We start from the raw sequence: 19,661 nt of genomic DNA on the forward strand, positions 1-19,661 counted from the left end.
ATTGTGTATGTAACATAAACTACCTTAAATTAACCAACTCTTTCATAACTCTGACCGAAGATAACAAGGCAGCCAAGTGAATTGAATACTTCGTAAAATAAAGAGCTTGATTTCACAGATACAGACCATTGTGGGCAAGCAAGTTTCAAAGACTTCTTGAACTGGCGCTTAGAGATATCCTCAAGGATGATAAGAAGTTTCATTATTACTTCCAATGAAATCACGACATCAATATTGTACTAATTGAACAATACAAAAATTGAGTTTTGACAAAGACAATTGTCTCAAAAAATAAATGTCATGTGTTTTTTAATAAAAGGAATCTTGTTTTTTGGTCTGTCAACAGTTAGTCTAGTTCCCTGCTCTTTGGACTCTTGATTTGGCAGGATAATAATTTAACACCACTACAGGAACCAGACTCATCAAGAAAACAAAAAGCAGTGATGTAATACACATACTGTTTCGTATACACGTGATGGTTGTTGAAACCAGTTGGAACGATCTTTCATATGTTGGACACTCTTGAAAATAAATGTTTTTAAACAGAATAATAAACAACTTCATTAGAAAAAGCACATTATTAAAATTATTAGTGACGTGATTGTAAAATGAGGATTTAGTCAATAAACAGTCCAGTTCCCTATCACTGCTCACCCGGCTGTAGAATGTCCATCATATTCCATGAAAAACGATGGAAAACGCTGGAAAATTCTAGCATGGAAAACGCTGGAGTATTTGGACTAATATTCCAGCCTCTGTCCAGGGTAGGCTGGAAAACCCTGAACAATTCTTGCATGGAAAACACTGGACAATTCTAGCATGGAAAACGCTGGAGTATTTGGACTATTATTCCAGGCTATGTCCAGGGTAGGCTGGAAAACCCTGGACAATTCTAGCATGGAAAACGCTGGAAAATTCTAGCATGGAAAACGCTGGAAAATTCTAGCATGGAAAACGCTGGAGTATTTGGACTAATATTCCAGCCTATGTCCAGGGTAGGGTGGAAAACCCTGGACAATTCTAGCATGGAAAACGCTGGAAAATTCTAGCATGGAAAACGCTGGAGTATTTGGACTAATATTCCAGCCTCTGTCCAGGGTAGGCTGGAAAACCCTGGACAATTCTAGCATGGAAAACGCTGGAAAATTCTAGCATGGAAAACGCTGGAGTATTTGGACTAATATTCCAGCCTATGTCCAGGGTAGGCTGGAAAACCCTGGACAATTCTAGCATGGAAAATGCTGGAGCATTTGGACTAATATTCCAGTCTTTATCCAGGGTAGGCTGGAAAACCCTGGACAACACTAAAATTTAGCTGAAAATTGTTGAAATATTTTATGAAAACGAGATTTTTAACAGTGATGCAACTTTTATTTGATGATAATTTCAAGAAGAACATGATCCAAATTACCCCAACCAACTCCTTGTATTGACTGTGATGTTTAGTAACTTTTAAACAAGGAAACAAAAATTAAAAACTATACTTGTCACTGGTAGCTTAATAGGTTGTGCACTAGTATTCAGTAGACAACATGGCTTAAGTTGTCATAAATGTTGCTACACTTCTACTGGTGACATAAAATCCAGATTACTGGCTCCTTAACATCATCTGAGTTTCTAAAAATATGTTCTCTTACTCTAGTTATAGTTTGAATTTATTCTGAAGCAATCTTAACAACAAAATAACAGAAATTCACGTTAATTTCTATCTCAATTTTAATTTAAAAAATTTAAAATATTTCTTTTTACACGTGTTGTTTCATAGTTCATTCACCACATTTCTTATTTTTCTGTTGTCACCACTGGAGTCTGTGGAAGTGATGGTACTCTTGATGGTTTAACCAAATCGCAAAGCTTCTGTCTCACCATCACCTCCCCAATGTTATTCTTCTCCTTCATGATTTCTGAAATACAAATCATTGTATATTAATGAATCGAATCAAGCAAGATTTCAAATTTATTTCAATCCCAAATATATATATATATATATATATAGAGAGACAGACAGACAGACAGACAGAGACAGACGCACAGAGAGAGAGAGAGAGAGAGAGGGAGAGAGAGGGGAGTGAGAGAATGAGAGTTATGCCTGAAACATTTCATGCAATTACAGTACTTTTACAATCCCTGAGGTTGGTAATTGTAATGAGGCACTTGGCTTGATGACTAACTTGATAGCCTTAAAAACCTGTGGTTTCCATCACAAATTAAACTGGCTAGCTAACTGCTCCTTTACCTCATGCAAGCATCTTTTGATGCCTCTACTCCATTCACATGGAAGCGCCTTTTGATGCCTACTGTAAACATCAGCCATTTTAAGCCGGTTTTCATAGCGCCACCTTTGGGGAAAACCCCCATTTAGATACTACATTCATTTCTGTGAATGACAATTACACCAGATCACGTGGTCACTGTTTATGCCCTGGTTGATATCTGCTATTTAAAGTAACTGGGTCATAATCTCCACTCTCCAAAATGGAGGTCGCGGATTTCATTCAGTACTTACGAAGTTTTCACGATTAGAATCAGAACTACGAAAGATTCAATAACTTAGGTAAAGGCTCTGATATTGATGCAGGCAGCAATTAGTTTTCATAAATTATCAAATTCAGATGACTTAGTGATGTAGATGCAGACAACAAATTGTAAATTTGAAGTATGAGAAATGGCAGCTACGACTGGTCACGCGGCCTCCCTGACATGACGGTGAATGAGTCCTCTCAAGATTTTAAAGCACGTAAAAAATTCTTCAGTGAAAAATAATTACGCAGCTATAACAATCAGACTTTTAATCTTAAATTTTTCCACACATAATAGATGTGTACCAAAAATGTAAAATGGTTACAATTGCTGTTTAACATAAAATACACTACATTGCTTAACAGTTAACAGGCAGGCCTATGCGTATGGAGTCGAATAGGTAACAGGTGCTCTATTTATAGCATGCTGCACTTTGTAATTATGCTCTATAAGGTAAACGGTTAAGAGGTTAGTGTTAGGACTGGTCAACCTGGTGTCAAGATAATGTGAATGGGTGGGAGACATTATGCTACATGTCTGTGGCATGATATCCCAGTGCTAGACATCACTATAAATTGCCACACTGCAGACATCGTAGCGATGTGACTAAACATTTGTTAAAGCTACGTTACTAAACATCTGAATCACGCACACACAAACTGGCTACCATATACATGCAGTTGTGATTATACCATTTAAACTGAAAGTAGATTTACATTGTCCATTTGAATATTGCCTGTCTACACTATAATATTTCAAGTAGTAGTTGTGTATACGTTTAAATTTCATAATAATGTTCCAGCCTTAGTTCATAAAAAAATTTTGTTACAATTTGGCATATATTTTGTCATAGGTTAACAAAGTTTAAAACGCATGGTTAATAATTTAAAATATACCATAAATTATTTGAATTCTGGACTGTTCTTGGAGAGGTGGCCTTGTGTGTACTTATTATTGGCTCTTGCCCCAGTTAGTGTCTTGCCAATATATTCACCAGAGCTGTACAGCATTCTGAATATTTATTTAGCAGCTTTGTTAAAATCCAAAATTTCACATATTTCTGCCTCATGCTGGGTGTGAAAAAAAATTTAATCCAAATTTTCACCATGATGATTCATATGCACTAAGTTTCTGATATATTTACTTATCTACATACACAACTCCAGGTTACAGCTAATGTTCTAGACATTTGAATTTGAAACAAATGTGGTATTACCTCTCGCTTGCTTAATTCAAATTAAAAGATCGAAGAATTTCAATGAAGCTGTCGCCATCAAGTTGTTTACATAACTGTGCCTTGCCACTTTTTTTCTGAAATTAAAGGACACAAACTAAACAATTATTTTTGGTGAGGAAAAATGATAATCATTTCCAACAGTTTACAACTGTACATTCTTATTAATTATACAATAAGTTACTATTAAATATTACTGAAATGGCTGAATATAAATTGGATAGTCAGAAACAAGCCATAATCTGAATTGAAGATTAATTGGAAAAGAGATCTACCGGTATATTTCCGAGTCACAGTCTAAAATTAATTAAAACAAATATAACTTATTGCTACAAATAGCACACTGTCTGGAAAATAACAACAAAAATGTAAAAAATACAAATACCAGTCAGATCATTAATAATATCGAGGGTCAATAAAATTTAAAGTGAAATTTACAATTTGGAAATGTATATTCGCAAGGCCGGCACGTACCAACTTTTTTGAACGACAGACACGAGATGACTGGTCATTGTGCATTAGGATAAGTAAAAAATGTTGCCAATTATGGAAACAAAGCTTAAAACATAACACATACCTTTCAATATCCTTACAAGTTTGACGTTTAATTTATCAGTCTTCAAACAGCATGAAAAAAAGAAATTGTTCTATAGGATATATTTCGTAATAGCTTTCCGTAAATTTACGTCACGCGAAGTCTTTCGCAGCTAATGTACTTGGCGGCCGTGCAAATAATTTTGCTACAATTGGACTGAGTAATGACTTACCTGCTATTTTCGCAATAATACACTCATGGTATCCCTTGAATCCACGACAAACCGCCATCACTTTCTCTCCCGTGCGATATTCCTTCATTTCTTTTCGTGGCGAGCGTACATCAGCCATACAGATTATGCCTCCCTGAATGGGACGATCATTCACCCATATAACCAGTGATATATCTGGTTCAGTGGTCATCTTAAAATCCTGGGATATTTTATATTATACAATTTCAATGACACTCCAATCGAAAATTGCGCCCAAATTCTAGACTGGTTATCCAAAGCGTATTTCGGGTGCCAAATTTGGAACCAAAATTTACAGAAACGGTTTTTTTTTTGTTTTTTTTTCTTTTTACAGAAAATTTGGTTCTAACGCATGAAATCGAAATATGCCGGCTTTTTCAATGTAGTAATTGGTTAGAAAAAAATAAGTTCTTAATTTTATATCCCATCATAGTCAGCTTCATCAGCCATCATCATACGGAACAACCTCGGCTATTTCTGCGTGACAAAAACGTGACTCCGATACGCGAAGGCGAATACTTGACAGAAAAATCAGACATTTTGTTCTCTTTTGATTTATGATTTATCTAAAGAGTTAATATCTATACATCGGATACCAACGCCGTGATTTGGATATGTTGGGGAATGATTGGTTTACAGTAAAGTGGTTTTAGAAGACAAAGTTTACGACCAAGAGGCAATATCGTGTCGAGGTGTGGAACACAAATGGAAAGACAACACAAATTGGACACCCAAATATTATAGGTGAGTATGAGATAAACGGAGTCTCGACTTTATCTCGTTTGCCCAAGTATAAACTGACTATATGATTAACCGCCCAACACTATATATGTATGACTGGTAATTAAATTGTAAGCAAGTATTTCAATAAATGTGAAAAGATATACAAGGTCAGAAACAAGTTTCCTTTTGCACCAGTTGTAAAATTAGAGTAGGTATTTTTGTTTTTCAATATATATGTATATATAACTTTCAAAGCAACCTAATTTGTGGAATTTTATTTTAACAGCCATAACCTTGTAATTGTCAGTCTTGGAAATGTTAACTCCAGTGATACATGTAAGCCCAAACAGGGACTGCTCTGGTATTATGATAAAGTTGTGAATTTCTTGAGTATTTGTAGATCTAGTCCAAAAAGGTCTTTAGGTTATTGCTAAATTTTCAGACTGCTACATATATAAGTAAAATCATAACTTAAGTAACTTAAGTCCTGGAAAAAGAAATTTTGAAAAATTTCACATTAATCTTAGCAAGATTAAAATGTACACAAGTTTTACCATGAAGATGATTTTTGAACGATATGTTAATGTTTTAATCAGTCTGACTGTACAGTCTGTAAACGTTTTAATGCTGTTTGTGTATTACAGGTACTGGTGTTCAGGACAAAATATATAAGCAGTTTGAAGTTAATTCCACAAAGTCCATTCCTAAAAGCACTATGTACTGGAGGAAGAGAAAACAATGGTAATTCCAGGAGTAATAGAGAGTTTTTTTACATTTTAAATAATGTCTGCAGCTGTCTCCCACAACAATGTTTATTTGTGTGAAGATAAGCATTATTCTTTATACATTTGTTCTTACCTAGTACATTCACAGCTTAACATGGCTCATATCTTAAACACAGTTTCATTATCATATCAATAATTTAAGGAATAAACAAATTTCACTATACAACACTAAGTGGAATTTTCAGAGTTCAACAAATTCTGAGTATATGGTGAAATCATTCAGTATTTACAGACAGAATATTCAGTGTACGTGTTTGAACAGAACATTCACTCTGTATGGGTTATCCAACACACCATACACAATATGTGCACAATGTACACCATATTTAACCAAATCAGCCAATTACAGAAATTCCAGGAAATATCTGATCAGTATTGATTCTTGCAGAACAAGATATAATAATTTATTGTTATGCATTGTCATACTTAAGTTTTTAATTATTTAAAATGTTAAATATAATTTTTACTTTCATTTTTCTTATAATGCCCTAAAATGTTATGAAACTTGAGTTGTTTTTCTGAAAACATCACATACATTTATGACGTGTATGTTGTATCACATGTACTTTGTATGATTGAGTATATTATTGTGTATCAATTACTTGTCATTTACATGCATTCATTGTGTATCATGTTTGCATTACCCATGTTTAAATGATGCATGCATTAACATTGGATTTGTCAAACTAAACTACTGTAACAGTGTAATATTAACTGTACATATTCAATTCCCACAACAAAACAATAATGTTTGAATGTTAAGATTTTAATATGAATTATACATGTTCACTAAAATTTGTATTTCTCATTACAGTGTTGTTGATCTAGGTGAATCCAGTTCTGTTGGTCTTGGATATTATGAAATTGGTGACTGTACGTAATACTAATCTTCAAATATAATGAGAATATCAACAGATGAACCAACTAGATATGGTGACAGTGACATGAGTTTTTCATCTGACTCAGAAGAAAGTATAGAGTTTTAATCAAGTTCAGACAATGAACAGTATCATCAGGTGAATGAAGCAACTCAGTCTTACCCATCTCATGTCACAGATCCCCCACTTTGTCATAGCCCCATAACAAGATATATATTGTAGTGAAATCACAAAGTCTGAACATGTTATTGTCCTTGGGGCTTTGCCAACAAGACATAATTTGTCAGATGCTAAATATGTGACTTTTTGGACTTAATTCAGTTGCATCTTCCTTCAGCAAACACAGGATTGACAATTGTCAAAGATTTGAAGGAAAAATGTGAATTCAGTAAGGAGTATCTCAAATACAATTTTTATTGTGGGATCTGCAAAAAATTGTGCTCCGATAAAGAAGAAATGTGTGAAACTGGGGGCTGTACAGGTGTACATAACTAATAATTATGAGCAAACATCTCTTTGGAATGAAGTTGGCTCTGACAAGAAAGAAGACTTCCTTTCATCATCAAAAATAGGATCAAGTGTCTTCGAGAACCTATTATTGTTGTTGAAATTGGAAATGCCATTTATGGTACTGTTCTCCCCAATCATCATGAAAAGGACTAAAATGGCTCTCACCATTGCACAGCAGAATTTCATACTTATACACTGTAGTGTCAAGCTCGAGTGGTGAACAGATTTGGACATATTTATGATTTTATATGCACCAGATATTTTCTGGTCAGGATTTAACTAATTTTTCAGGATATCTTTTCATACATGTATAGTTTGTGTTACACCAACATTTTTGTATAGTGATGTTCTTCTGATAATGAACATTTAATTACATATGTGGTACATACAATAAATGATGTACTACTTCAACACTTGTAGTTTGTTTTTTTTAAAGCAGGGGTCAAGTGTGTGTGTGTGTGTATGGTTTAGTTTGTTTATTTGACTTGTGTCCTCTATTTCTCAGTATATATTTATCATAGGTTTGAAATAATAGTTTAGTTTCAAGTTCAAAAATCTGTGTTACAGCGCAGTTTAGTCATGATTGCTCTTTCTTTAGGTAATTCAAAATAATTCTTTGTACCAATCTTGAAAATTGACTAAGTTCTTTTCCAGGGTTTTCCATGCTGAAATTTATCCCAAAAATTCTAAGTCCAAACTGTCCATCCTTTTCCAGGGTTTTCCATGCTGAAATTTATCCAAAAAATTCTAAGTCTAAACTGTCCATGCTTTTCCAGGGTTTTCCATGCTGAAAAAAATTCAGAGTCCAAAATGTCCATCATTTTCCAGGGTTTTCCATGCTGAAAAAAATCAAAGTTCAAAATGTCCATCGTTTTCCAGGGTTTTCCATGCTGAAAAATTTCAAAGTCCAAAATGTCCAGCATTTTCCAGGCATGTCCAGCATTTTCCATGCACAATGTCCAGGGTTTCCATGCTAAATTCTGGAGAATATTTCATTTTTCCATCATTTTCCAGGGTTTTCCATGTTTTTCCATCATATTCCATCCTTTTCCAGAGTATACGATGGAAAAAGTACAGCCGGGCACCCCCCATTTTCTCAATGTCAAAGCAATTTTTTTTCTTAAATTTTTGGAGGTCCCTTGGTAACTCGTGCCTCACTTATCATGCAGTCTATGTTTGTAGACCCTGCTGTGCAGGAGATATTGAGAGAGAGGTGTAATTAGTTCACATTTGATTTTGTCTCTGAAAATATCATTTTGATGAAAGGACTTTTGTTTCAAAACATCTTCAAAAAGAGGAAGCAATTAATAGATTTCTTAATCAAGCTTTCTTTTTAGTCTATTAATTATTTAATAGATGCCCACTTTATTCAAGTCCAAATTGTATTCTGCACAGACAAATATCTGCCATAGCAAAATGTGACAGTAGACCTATGTCTTTACACTTTGTTAGAACTAGCCAGCATATTATGTGATGGCAGGTCAATGTCTATGCTGTTTGTAGTTGGTTTAGACTGATAAAAAATATATACTGTACAAAGAAATTTGAATCGCCAACAAAATGGTATTGTTAATATACAATCACCAACAAAACTGCATTCTTGATATAAAGTCACCAACAAAAGAGCATTGTTGATATCAAGTCACCAACAAAAGGGCAATGTTGATATCAAGTCACCAACAAAAGGGCAATGTTGATATCAAGTCACCAACAAAAGGGCAATGTTGATATCAAGTCACCGACAAAAGGGCAATGTTGATATCAAGTCACCAACAAAAGGGCAATGTTGATATCAAGTCACCAACAAAAAGGCAATGTTGATATCAAGTCACCAACAAAAGGGCAATGTTGATATCAAGTCACCAACAAAAGGGCATTGTTGATATCAAGTCACCAACAAATGGGCATTGTTGATATAAAGTCACCAACAAAATGGCATTGTTGATATAGTCACCAACAAAAGGCATTGTTGATATCACATCACCCACAAAAGGGCATTGTTGATATAAAATCAGATCTTTATAAAGCAGGGAGAAAACATCATGTACATATATATATAAAAAAATGTATATAATTTATATTCTGCGAATGTACTTACGAGAGAATGACCCTTTGGGCCCCAACCCACATACTGGAACTGAAATTCATCTGGGCCTTTTAAGTCCTCAAGCATTCTTAGAAAAAAGGAAATAAAAAAATGTATTAATCATGTAAATATAAAAGATCAAGTGCCTATGTGGACTGTTTAGTAAATATATATAATTCAATTAAATTATTTAGTAACTTCTTCTTCTTAGAGATTTTTCTCTGCCGATAACATTCCAATAATAAGCTATTATGATAATAATATTCCAACACTAACCCATTATGACAATATCATTTAAACAGTATCCAATTATGCAATAAATTTTAATGAAGATATTTATACGAGGTAGCCTAAAGAAAAGGATCAATCACATGATGTCATTGTTATGATATTTTAATATGGCCATAATGGATAAACATGAATGTGATGTGTATTGACATTTCCATGACATGTAGCGTATGTTGAAATTGTAATGTTTGATTGACATCAATGTGACATCAACATCTAGATGTTTATATTTGCAATCAACTGATAATAAGCTGAAATGTTTGGAAACTCAGACACACACACACATACACACACACACACACACACACACACACACACACACACAAAGAAAGAAGAAAAAGAATTAAACAATAATGCACAATTATCTTTTCAGTTTAGTAACCAACAACACTGATATAATATTGCAATATATACAGTAAAAACACCAAGGGTATGGTTATGTACCTAGATCTCCAGTCATAGCTTTATTTGACTGATTATGTTTCATTATGGAAAGTCAGTTGTTGGGAAGGCAATTCTCAAACTGAGTAATTAGCCAGTCAATAGAAACAGATATCATAAGTTACAGCATTTATGAGACTTAAAGGTTACAGGAATTAGTTTCATAAAATGGACATTTCCTATTTTCTAAACATGAGCAATTCTCAAGATACTGTAATATATACAAAGGGTTTAGTCATTTGATATATTAGGATGATTTCTGTGCATTTGGTGTTTGGACCATGTTTTGTAGCTTGTGACATTGAATACCAATCTATGGCTTGGAAAAGCAAACTGATAAGTCATACGAATCTGAAGCATAAAAAACATGCAAGTATGTAATTAGAGTCTTGTGAATGTGTGGTCATTAACTGAATAGACGAAACTGATTTATGGTTTTTGAGAGTTTAAGAACCCTTTTGTTGACTTCAACTGTTGTCTTGAGATCTTTGGAAATAGGGGAAATATCAATTTCATGCCTGCATCATACAGGTATTGCTTGATTCACTTAGTAATAAGGTTTTCTTTAAGAGTATTTGTCGTTTTAATACTTACTTTGTAGTTACATTATATATTTTATATTTGGCTATTGTGGAATGTCTGTATATCTAAAAGAAAAAAAAGAGGCAATTAAAGGTAAAACAGAATGAAAATTTAAATTAAATCTATTTTGAAGTACATTTTAAATAAAGTCAATGAAGACAAATGTGCATCAATACATTTACTGTTAAGCACATTTCATGATTAATGGGGTGTGCCTATGCAGTAATTGAAGAGTTAATTAATGCCCTTGCAGTCAGATCTAAAATTATACATGATGTGACTTCAAGATCTGCACTGCTAACATACTGCACACACACACACCTTGGCTCTACAAAGTCAGTATAGTGATATACATAAATGTTGACCTGAATGACATAAATGTTGATCTGAATGACATAAATGTTGACCTGAATGACATAAATGTTGATCTGAATGACATAAATGTTGACCTGAATGACATATATGTTGACCTGAATGATATAAATCATGACCTGAATGGCATAAATGTTGACCTAAAAGACATAAATGTTGACCTGAATGACATAAATGTTGATCTGAATGACATAAATGGCGACCTGAATGGCATAAATGTTGACCTAAAAGACATAAATGTTGACCTGAATGACATAAATATTGACCTGAATGACATAAATATTGACCTGAATGGCATAAATGTTGACATAAAAGACATAAATGTTGACCTAAAAGACATAAATGTTGACCTGAATGACATATATGTTGACCTAAAAGACATAAATGTTGACCTAAAAGACACAAATGTTGATCTGAATGACATAAATATTGACCTGAATGGCATAAATGTTGACCTGAAAGACATAAATGTTGACCTGAATGACATAAATATTGACCTGAATGGCATAAATGTTGACCTGAATGACATAAATATTGACCTGAATGGCATAAATGTTGACCTGAAAGACATAAATGTTGACCTGAATGATATAAATGTTGACCTGAATGACATATATGTTGACATAAATGGTCAAAAAAGTTGTCATTTGACTCAATCTAACAGTCTACAATGAGAAACTGTCTTTTGACTCACTGTAACAGTTTATGAAAAAGAAGTTGTCATCTGATTCAATGTAATAATCTATAAAACAACGGTTGTGTTCTGGCAGAAATATATGTATCATTAGTCATTGCATACTTACTTGATGAACATGATAGGAAAGTAGTACATACTGTTCATCTGCTGATATTTTGAAATTATGTGCATCCAATTCTCTCTGAAAAATAATACATGAATCACTAATTACTGGAACAGCTGAAATCCCAATCAGAAGAAACAGGGTACAGATTTGCTAAAGACATTGATGGAGAATCTTTTTCTTAGGTTGTTGCACATGATATACCTAAAGATACACTCTGGCCTTGTTGAAGGAGAAGACATGAAAAGATGAAATTGTTGTCTTTGAAATAAAATACTAGTTACTGATAGCAACCACTTCACATCCTCCTACCCAGAACATTTGGTCTTCTTATGGGGGAACTGAGTCTAAACTTCGCACAAAAATAGCACCAACGATCCACCCCTCCTTAAAAGCATAGATAGTAACCATGGGATATCTGAAATAAAGCTTATAATACAGCATTATGGTTTAGAATGGGGTGTATAAAACAAGTATAATTGTTTCTTTAGCTTGTATGTATGTATGTATGTATGTGTGTGTGTGTGTGTGTGTTTGTATTTGGTGTAAACAGAGGACATTAATGAGATTGCACACCAATGTACCGAGGACACATCTCCTACTGAGGATGTCCTCAGTTGGTAAAATGGTCAAATCTTGCTTCTCCCAACTATTTTAGCCTAGAATAACGTAAAATCATGATCTGTAGGAAAGTCCCCGTTTACATGCTTGGTACTTGTTTGCGATTTTGGAGTGTATCTATCCTCCTAAGATGGTGATACACATGCCCGAAACCATGTCCTCGATTGCCCGGTGGAAAACTTGCAGAGAGATCTCCACTATCAAATTACATGTTGCAAAAACGTATTATCTCCCTTTAGATCCAAGCATCAGATACAAACTACTAAGCTAAACTATAAGAAAATAAGCTGGTGCATATAACAGTCCCTGGTATTTGTATTAATATTTCATACATGTGAGACAATACTGTTGGGAAACTCAGGATACATTCATACCACACACGTTCAATCTACGACATGTACGAAAGAAGTACATCAAAATGCTACTGGAAATACACATGAATTCATTGTAGAGTTGGAATGAAACTGCTAATTATCCGACCCATCTGTAAAGTTAAAACGTCCTGTGTGCGGCGAGATTTTACACACGTTAAGATATTGAAAAGACATCCTTGATATGCAAAATTTATTTTGTGATTATTAAATGAGCTATATCCTCCTGTATTTCATAATTTGCCTATTTAGTATTCAAACAGGTTATAACATATGTGATTCAAGTAAAAAAAAATCCCATCACGATGAGATCGAATTATCACTAACCGAATTTGAAGTTACATGCACAGAACTTCAGTAGAAAGATAAATATATTATACAGAGGTCAAACATTTATCGTCAAGATGATCAGTCCCAAAATGAAACATTTAATTACAGGAATATGTTTTTCATTATCACGCTCTTGAGGCCTACGACTAAACGTGCAAGCAACCATACACTGTTGAATTCATTAAATGTTCTTTTAAATGTATTTACTTGCTTCCGTTGGTGATTGGATGACTTTGCTGAACATATCATGAATTATTGTATCACTATTGTATTTCTGTTGTAAACGAAGTCTTATTAAAACAAGACACAACATGTAAATACAAGGTGTCAATCTATATTGCTTTTCCAGATTTAATGAGGTTTTTAACAATAGCCAAAATGCTCAGGATGTTCTACAGGATGAACTTGTATTTATAACTTAAGAGAACATTTACTTAGAGCTGCATTAGACTGTAATATTCTTACTCATTTAGTCTTTTTTCAGTATGTTTAATACAGAAGGTGACGCAGGAAAAATAAATCTGTTTAAAACTTCCAATCAGCGATACAAAACACCTTTACGTGGTACATTGAATTAGCAAATGTATAAACTAAATGATTCTGAAGGTGAACCAAGAGAGTGTTGTACCATTAACGTATATTCTTGTTCATTCATGGCTCCAAAACAAAAAAAACAGAATAAACTGTTTGTAAAAAGGTATTAGACAAGTATCCCCGTCCACTAAATGTATGCATACATCTACTCTCATAGAACTTTGTTCTTCGCCTTGGCAATTACTGAACTTTAAAGCATTTTAAGAGGTTTTGATTCAGTTAACATAGATAAGTTGTTGTTGTTGTCGATGTTTTAGTCTATCATTATTCTTTGTCTTGAGGTTGAGATAAAACTATACAGATTACAACAGAAATAATGTTGTATGGATCATCAATTTATTCAACCAAAGTTACTTGAAAAATAAAGTCTCCGTGAAATACACAATATGGCTAACACAAGCATTCATTCTTATTTTCAACTTTACATCTGCACATGCCTGAGAGAGAAAGATAGAGAGAGAGAGAAAGAAAGAAAGAAGATTTGTACGCATATTATGCAACAAAGATATTACTATATTATGTTAAAAAGTGAACAGTCATTGCCAATAAGCTGAGCCAAAAAGTATTGCTATAATCCAGGGGTATTTGCTTGACCGAGCAGTATCAATCCCTGGCACGATTCCACTAGAAGTCATAAGTTTACCCCAAATTTCCAAAGACTTCTCTACAACTTCAGTTACAAATTAGAAAGCCCGACGTGTCCATTCTATACATAAATTTTTCGCTAATCAATGCAAGAACACATATCTCAAAATTTGACAAATTTATATCAACCGCATATCTGCATGGTTTCTCTTCATCAACTTTCCGTACTGTCAGCAGTTCATGCCGTAGAAACTATACAAGTATCCTCTAACACAGGGAACTATTTTTCCTGCGCCACCTAAGGCCAGTCAATTCACGGTTTCAAGGCACATTTCGCCAGTACAACTGCGTCACATTTGCCACCATGGCGACATAAACGGTATCTGCCGAGTCCCTTCTTGTTTATTTTTTTGTGTAATTTACCAGTCTCCTGCTGAAAATACTGCCACTGCAGTCACACAACCAATGTACACCATTAGGTTTTAATAGGGACTATATTACGACAGGGACACCCATGCGGTTCTGACCTGAATTCACTAAAAGTCAACCATGGCATCATGGAAACTCACTAATACTTCACTCCGTGACATTTGCTCCTACTCAATGGCTAGTAATTTAGGCCAAGGAATGTGTCCATTGCATCGAGTTCCAATAATCAAACAAGAAATCACACAAATCTAAGAATTCCTTAAAACGGGGCGCTACAACCAAATGCACATACTCCAAATTTATTACGAGATGATCTACAAAGCGATGGATTAGTCCGAAGCGTGTTATGTCGTACCAAAGTCTAATTGCAGGACAATCAGTAAATCAATAAATTCATCAGTCCATCAATAACAACAAGATATTCAAAAAATATTGGAATTGCCCTAAATACCAATTGTAGCCGAAACCCTTATAGAGGTTACAGTTACGTAATAATAATATGTGATTCAGATTTGATTTTAACGTAGCTTTAACAATCTTTCAGTCATATCACTACAGTGTCTGCAGTGTGGCAGTTTATAGTGATGTCTATCATTGGGGCATTATGCCACATACATGTAGCCTGATGTCACATGCAGTCACATTATTTTTACACCAGGCCGACTAAGTCATAACACTAACCTCCTAATGCTGAGCGAATAGCGAGGCAGCTGTTAGTACCATTGTCATGTCCTTGTTATGGCTCTGCCTGGGTTCTAACCCACATCCGAGGTGGACGCTCAAACCACTAGGCCACCTGAGCGGTCGTACTGATTGTTAAGACTGGATTAGATGTGCAAATATGTCCTTGTTTGTCATAATGTACAAATGTCCATGGTCTCCGTGATTTTGTCAAATAGTGTGCATCCTTAGTTTGTATGGATTATACAGAAAATTTGTGTAAACGTGTGCGCCCTTGCTTGCATTGCTAAATTTCATATTCCTTAGAATTGATAATACAGTTCCCTCCTTGATACATCACCATTTCCTATTAATGTACTGCCTCAAACAGTATTTGATTTTGCTCTAACATCGCCAGAACAAATGTCCTCGATACACAGTTCCATACACAAGTCTTCTATATCCACCAAATACAAGAATGTGTGTGTGTGTGTGTGTGTGTGTGTGTGTGCACATGCATGCATGTATGTATGTGAATGTGTGAGTGTGCATGCGTGTGTGTATACATGTATGTATGTCTGTATGTATGTATGTATGTATGTATGTATGTATGTATGTATGGATGGATGGATGGATGGATGGATGGTTGGATATATGCATGCATGTATGTATGGATGGATGGATGGATATATGCATGCATGCATGGATGGATGGATGGATGGATGGATGGATGGATGGATAGATGGATGGATGGATGGTTGGATATATGCATACATGCATGCATGTATGTATGGATGGATGGATATATGCATGTATGTATGTATGTATGTATGTATGTATGTATGTATGTATGTATGTATGTATGTATGTATGTATACATTGTATGTATGTATGTATGCATGCATGCATGCATGCATGCATGTATGTATGTATGTATGTATGTATGTATGTATGTATGTATACATTTATGCATCAGTACATGGTCTGCTCATAAATAAAGATTGCTTTCACTCATTTTGTTACTGATTAAAACTCTTTTTGATTCTTTATGGACATTTTTTAAAAATCATTTTAACTTTGTCATAAAAAGTAATTAATTTAAAATCAGTCTTTTGTAACACTATAGTGCATATTTTCATTTAGTAAAATTAATTTATATAAAAAATTAAAAGGTAATATAGAATAGTCTAGCATAAGAATATGGAAAATGTTGCTATGTCAGTTGAAGTGGATTTCCACACTTGCAAACACTACAGAATAGTCAGGCATAGGAATTTGGAAAATTGGAAAAAGTTGCTAAAAAGTTGCTATGTCATTTCAAGTAGAATGCTACACTTTCAAATACTATACAGTAGTCTGGCATAGTTCTGATGATGCTGTTACTGCATTTGATGTGGAATGCTACACTTTAAAAAATGAGCTGGAATACCTTGAATGATTCAAGCACCAACATTAGGACTGGTGTACTCAGAAAGGTTCTTATTGGGACAGATGTACTCAGAAAGGTTCTTATTGGGACAGATGTACTCAGAAAGGTTCTTATTGGGACAGATGTACTCAGAAAGGTTCTTATTGGGACAGATGTACTCAGAAAGGTTCTTATTGGGACAGATGTACTCAGAAAGGATCTTATTGGGACAGATGTACTTAGAAAGGTTCTTATTGGGACAGATGTACTCAGAAAGGTTCTTATTGGGACAGATGAACTTAGAAAGGTTCTTATTGGGACAGATGTACTCAGAAAGGTTCTTATTGGGACAGATGTACTTAGAAAGGTTCTTATTGGGACTGGTGTACTCAGAAAGGTTCTTATTGGGACTGGTGTACTCAGAAAGGTTCTTATTGGGACTGGTGTACTCAGAAAGGTTCTGATTGGGACAGATGTACTCAGAAAGGTTCTTATTGGGACAGATGTACTCAGAAAGGTTCTTATTAGGAGCAAATTTCATTGTCAAAGTAGGTAATCATTTGAAACATTGAGAAAAATTCAGACAATTCTTAAATCATCTGTCAAGCTTCTTCACAGTGTCGGCTTACAAAGTGAATTGGGGACTGACCATTTAATGCTGGGTGGGGCTCTGAACCAGAATATATGTTATTTATTTTACCTCAGAATAAATGAATTGTTACAGAAAATACAATGGATGTAGTTCATTTTTGTTTCTCTTCAAATCAGAAAAAGACTGATTATATTGTTCAAACTGTTTGATGGCCAGACATTTTTTCTTTCAAAAATTTCTTAAGACAAACTCTTCTCAAATTAAATAGTTGGCCTTTGAATATGTTCATACTTGGTAACGTTTTATGTGGCATCACATCTACATCTACAGATAAAATAGCTGAGGTGTGCCAAATGATTTGCAAATAAGGAGTGATCCATTATTATATTCTTATGATCATTTAGAAGTAACAAAACTAAGGTATAGTGATTACTTATGACTGTGGGATTATCCATTATATTAGTATAAAGGCTGTGTTGCTAGTGATTACTTACAAATGTGGAATTATCCATTACAAAGGCTGTGTTGTTAGTGATTACTAACAAATGTGGAATTATCCATTACAAAGGCTGTGTTGTTAGTGATTACTTACAAATGTGGAATTATCTATTATAAAGGCCATGGCATTAGTGATTACTTACAAATGTGGAATTATCTATTATAAAGGCCATGGCATTAGTGATTACTTACAAATGTGGAATTATCCATTATAAAGGCTGTGTTGTTAGTGATTACTTACAAATGTGGAATTATCCATTATAAAGGCTGTGTTGTTAGTGATTACTTACAAATGTGGAATTATCCATTATAAAGGCTGTGGCATTAGTGATTACTTACAAATGTGGAATTATCCATTATAAAGGCTGTGGCATTAGTGATTACTTACAAATGTGGAATTATCCATTATAAAGGCTGTGTTGTTAGTGATTACTTACAAATGTGGAATTATCCATTATAAAGGCTGTGTTGTTAGTGATTACTTACAAATGTGGAATTATCCATTATAAAGGCTGTGTTGTTAGTGATTACTTACAAATGTGGAATTATCCATTATAAAGGCTGTGTTGTTAGTGATTACTTACAAATGTGGAATTATCCATTATAAAGGCTGTGGCATTAGTGATTACTTACAAATGTGGAATTATCCATTATAAAGGCCATGGCATTAGTGATTACTTACAAATGTGCAATTATCCATTATAAAGGCTGTGTTGTTAGTGATTACTTACAAATGTGGAATTATCCATTATAAAGGCTGTGTTGTTAGTGATTACTTACAAATGTGGAATTATCCATTATAAAGGCTGTGTTGTTAGTGATTACTTACAAATGTGGAATTATCCATTATAAAGGCTGTGTTGTTAGTGATTACTTACAAATGTGGAATTATCCATTATAAAGGCTGTGGCATTAGTGATTACTTACAAATGTGGAATTATCCATTATAAAGGCTGTGGCATTAGTGATTACTTACAAATGTGGAATTATCCATTATAAAGGCTGTGTTGTTAGTGATTACTTACAAATGTGGAATTATCCATTATAAAGGCTGTGTTGTTAGTGATTACTTACAAATGTGGAATTATCCATTATAAAGGCTGTGTTGTTAGTGATTACTTACAAATGTGGAATTATCCATTATAAAGGCTGTGTTGTTAGTGATTACTTACAAATGTGGAATTATCCATTATAAAGGCTGTGGCATTAGTGATTACTTACAAATGTGGAATTATCCATTATAAAGGCCATGGCATTAGTGATTACTTACAAATGTGCAATTATCCATTATAAAGGCTGTGCTGTTAGTTGAGCAATTATACTCTATTAAGGCTCCATCATAATTCCTGTAGACAAATTTATCTTCCCCTGAAATACAAATCAAATGTTCCATGCTACATATAAAATGAATTATATGCCATATTTGCATATACTTATAACATATGCTGGAAACATTAATTGTATGTATCATATACTTGTATCTTCGACTGGATACATTAACTGTATGTGCCATCTACATGTATCTTAGACTGGAAACATTAATTGTATGTGTCATATACATGTATCTTA

The 19,661-nt window shown here is 34.1% G+C and overlaps 1 protein-coding gene and 2 long non-coding RNA genes across 8 annotated transcripts in view; 1 reads left to right on the top strand and 2 right to left on the bottom strand.

The window, feature by feature from the left end:
* LOC149789678 (dipeptidyl peptidase 4-like) overlaps nucleotides 1–19,661 on the bottom strand; it is a 255,050-nt gene that overhangs the window by 58,276 nt on the left and 177,113 nt on the right. For 5 of the 6 annotated variants that reach the window (XM_089971696.1, XM_089971697.1, XM_089971694.1 and 2 more), the window contains exons 4-7: nucleotides 19,363–19,460; nucleotides 12,008–12,082; nucleotides 10,845–10,897; nucleotides 9,534–9,609 (exon numbers count right to left, since the gene is read on the bottom strand). In XM_089971696.1, the coding sequence (XP_089827822.1) occupies nucleotides 9,534–9,609; nucleotides 10,845–10,897; nucleotides 12,008–12,082; nucleotides 19,363–19,460 (302 nt within the window). Of the gene's footprint in view, nucleotides 1–9,533; nucleotides 9,610–10,844; nucleotides 10,898–12,007; nucleotides 12,083–18,774; nucleotides 18,800–19,362; nucleotides 19,461–19,661 lie in introns of those variants that run through there. The other variant, XM_089971699.1, reaches the window with a different exon arrangement.
* LOC149789679 (uncharacterized) lies at nucleotides 1,350–4,768 on the bottom strand. Its single transcript, XR_016423693.1, has 3 exons — nucleotides 4,522–4,768; nucleotides 3,737–3,831; nucleotides 1,350–1,904 (listed from the first exon to the last, which is right to left on the bottom strand). It is a non-coding gene; the product is annotated as an uncharacterized LOC149789679 (long non-coding RNA).
* Nucleotides 5,011–7,761, top strand: LOC149789680 (uncharacterized). Its single transcript, XR_016423694.1, has 3 exons — nucleotides 5,011–5,283; nucleotides 5,907–6,003; nucleotides 6,862–7,761. It is a non-coding gene; the product is annotated as an uncharacterized LOC149789680 (long non-coding RNA).

This window comes from Sinohyriopsis cumingii, chromosome 10 (assembly GCF_028554795.1).
Source record: "Sinohyriopsis cumingii isolate HCF-2022 chromosome 10, ASM2855479v2, whole genome shotgun sequence".
In the NCBI taxonomy this organism is placed as follows: Eukaryota; Metazoa; Mollusca; class Bivalvia; order Unionida; family Unionidae; genus Sinohyriopsis; species Sinohyriopsis cumingii.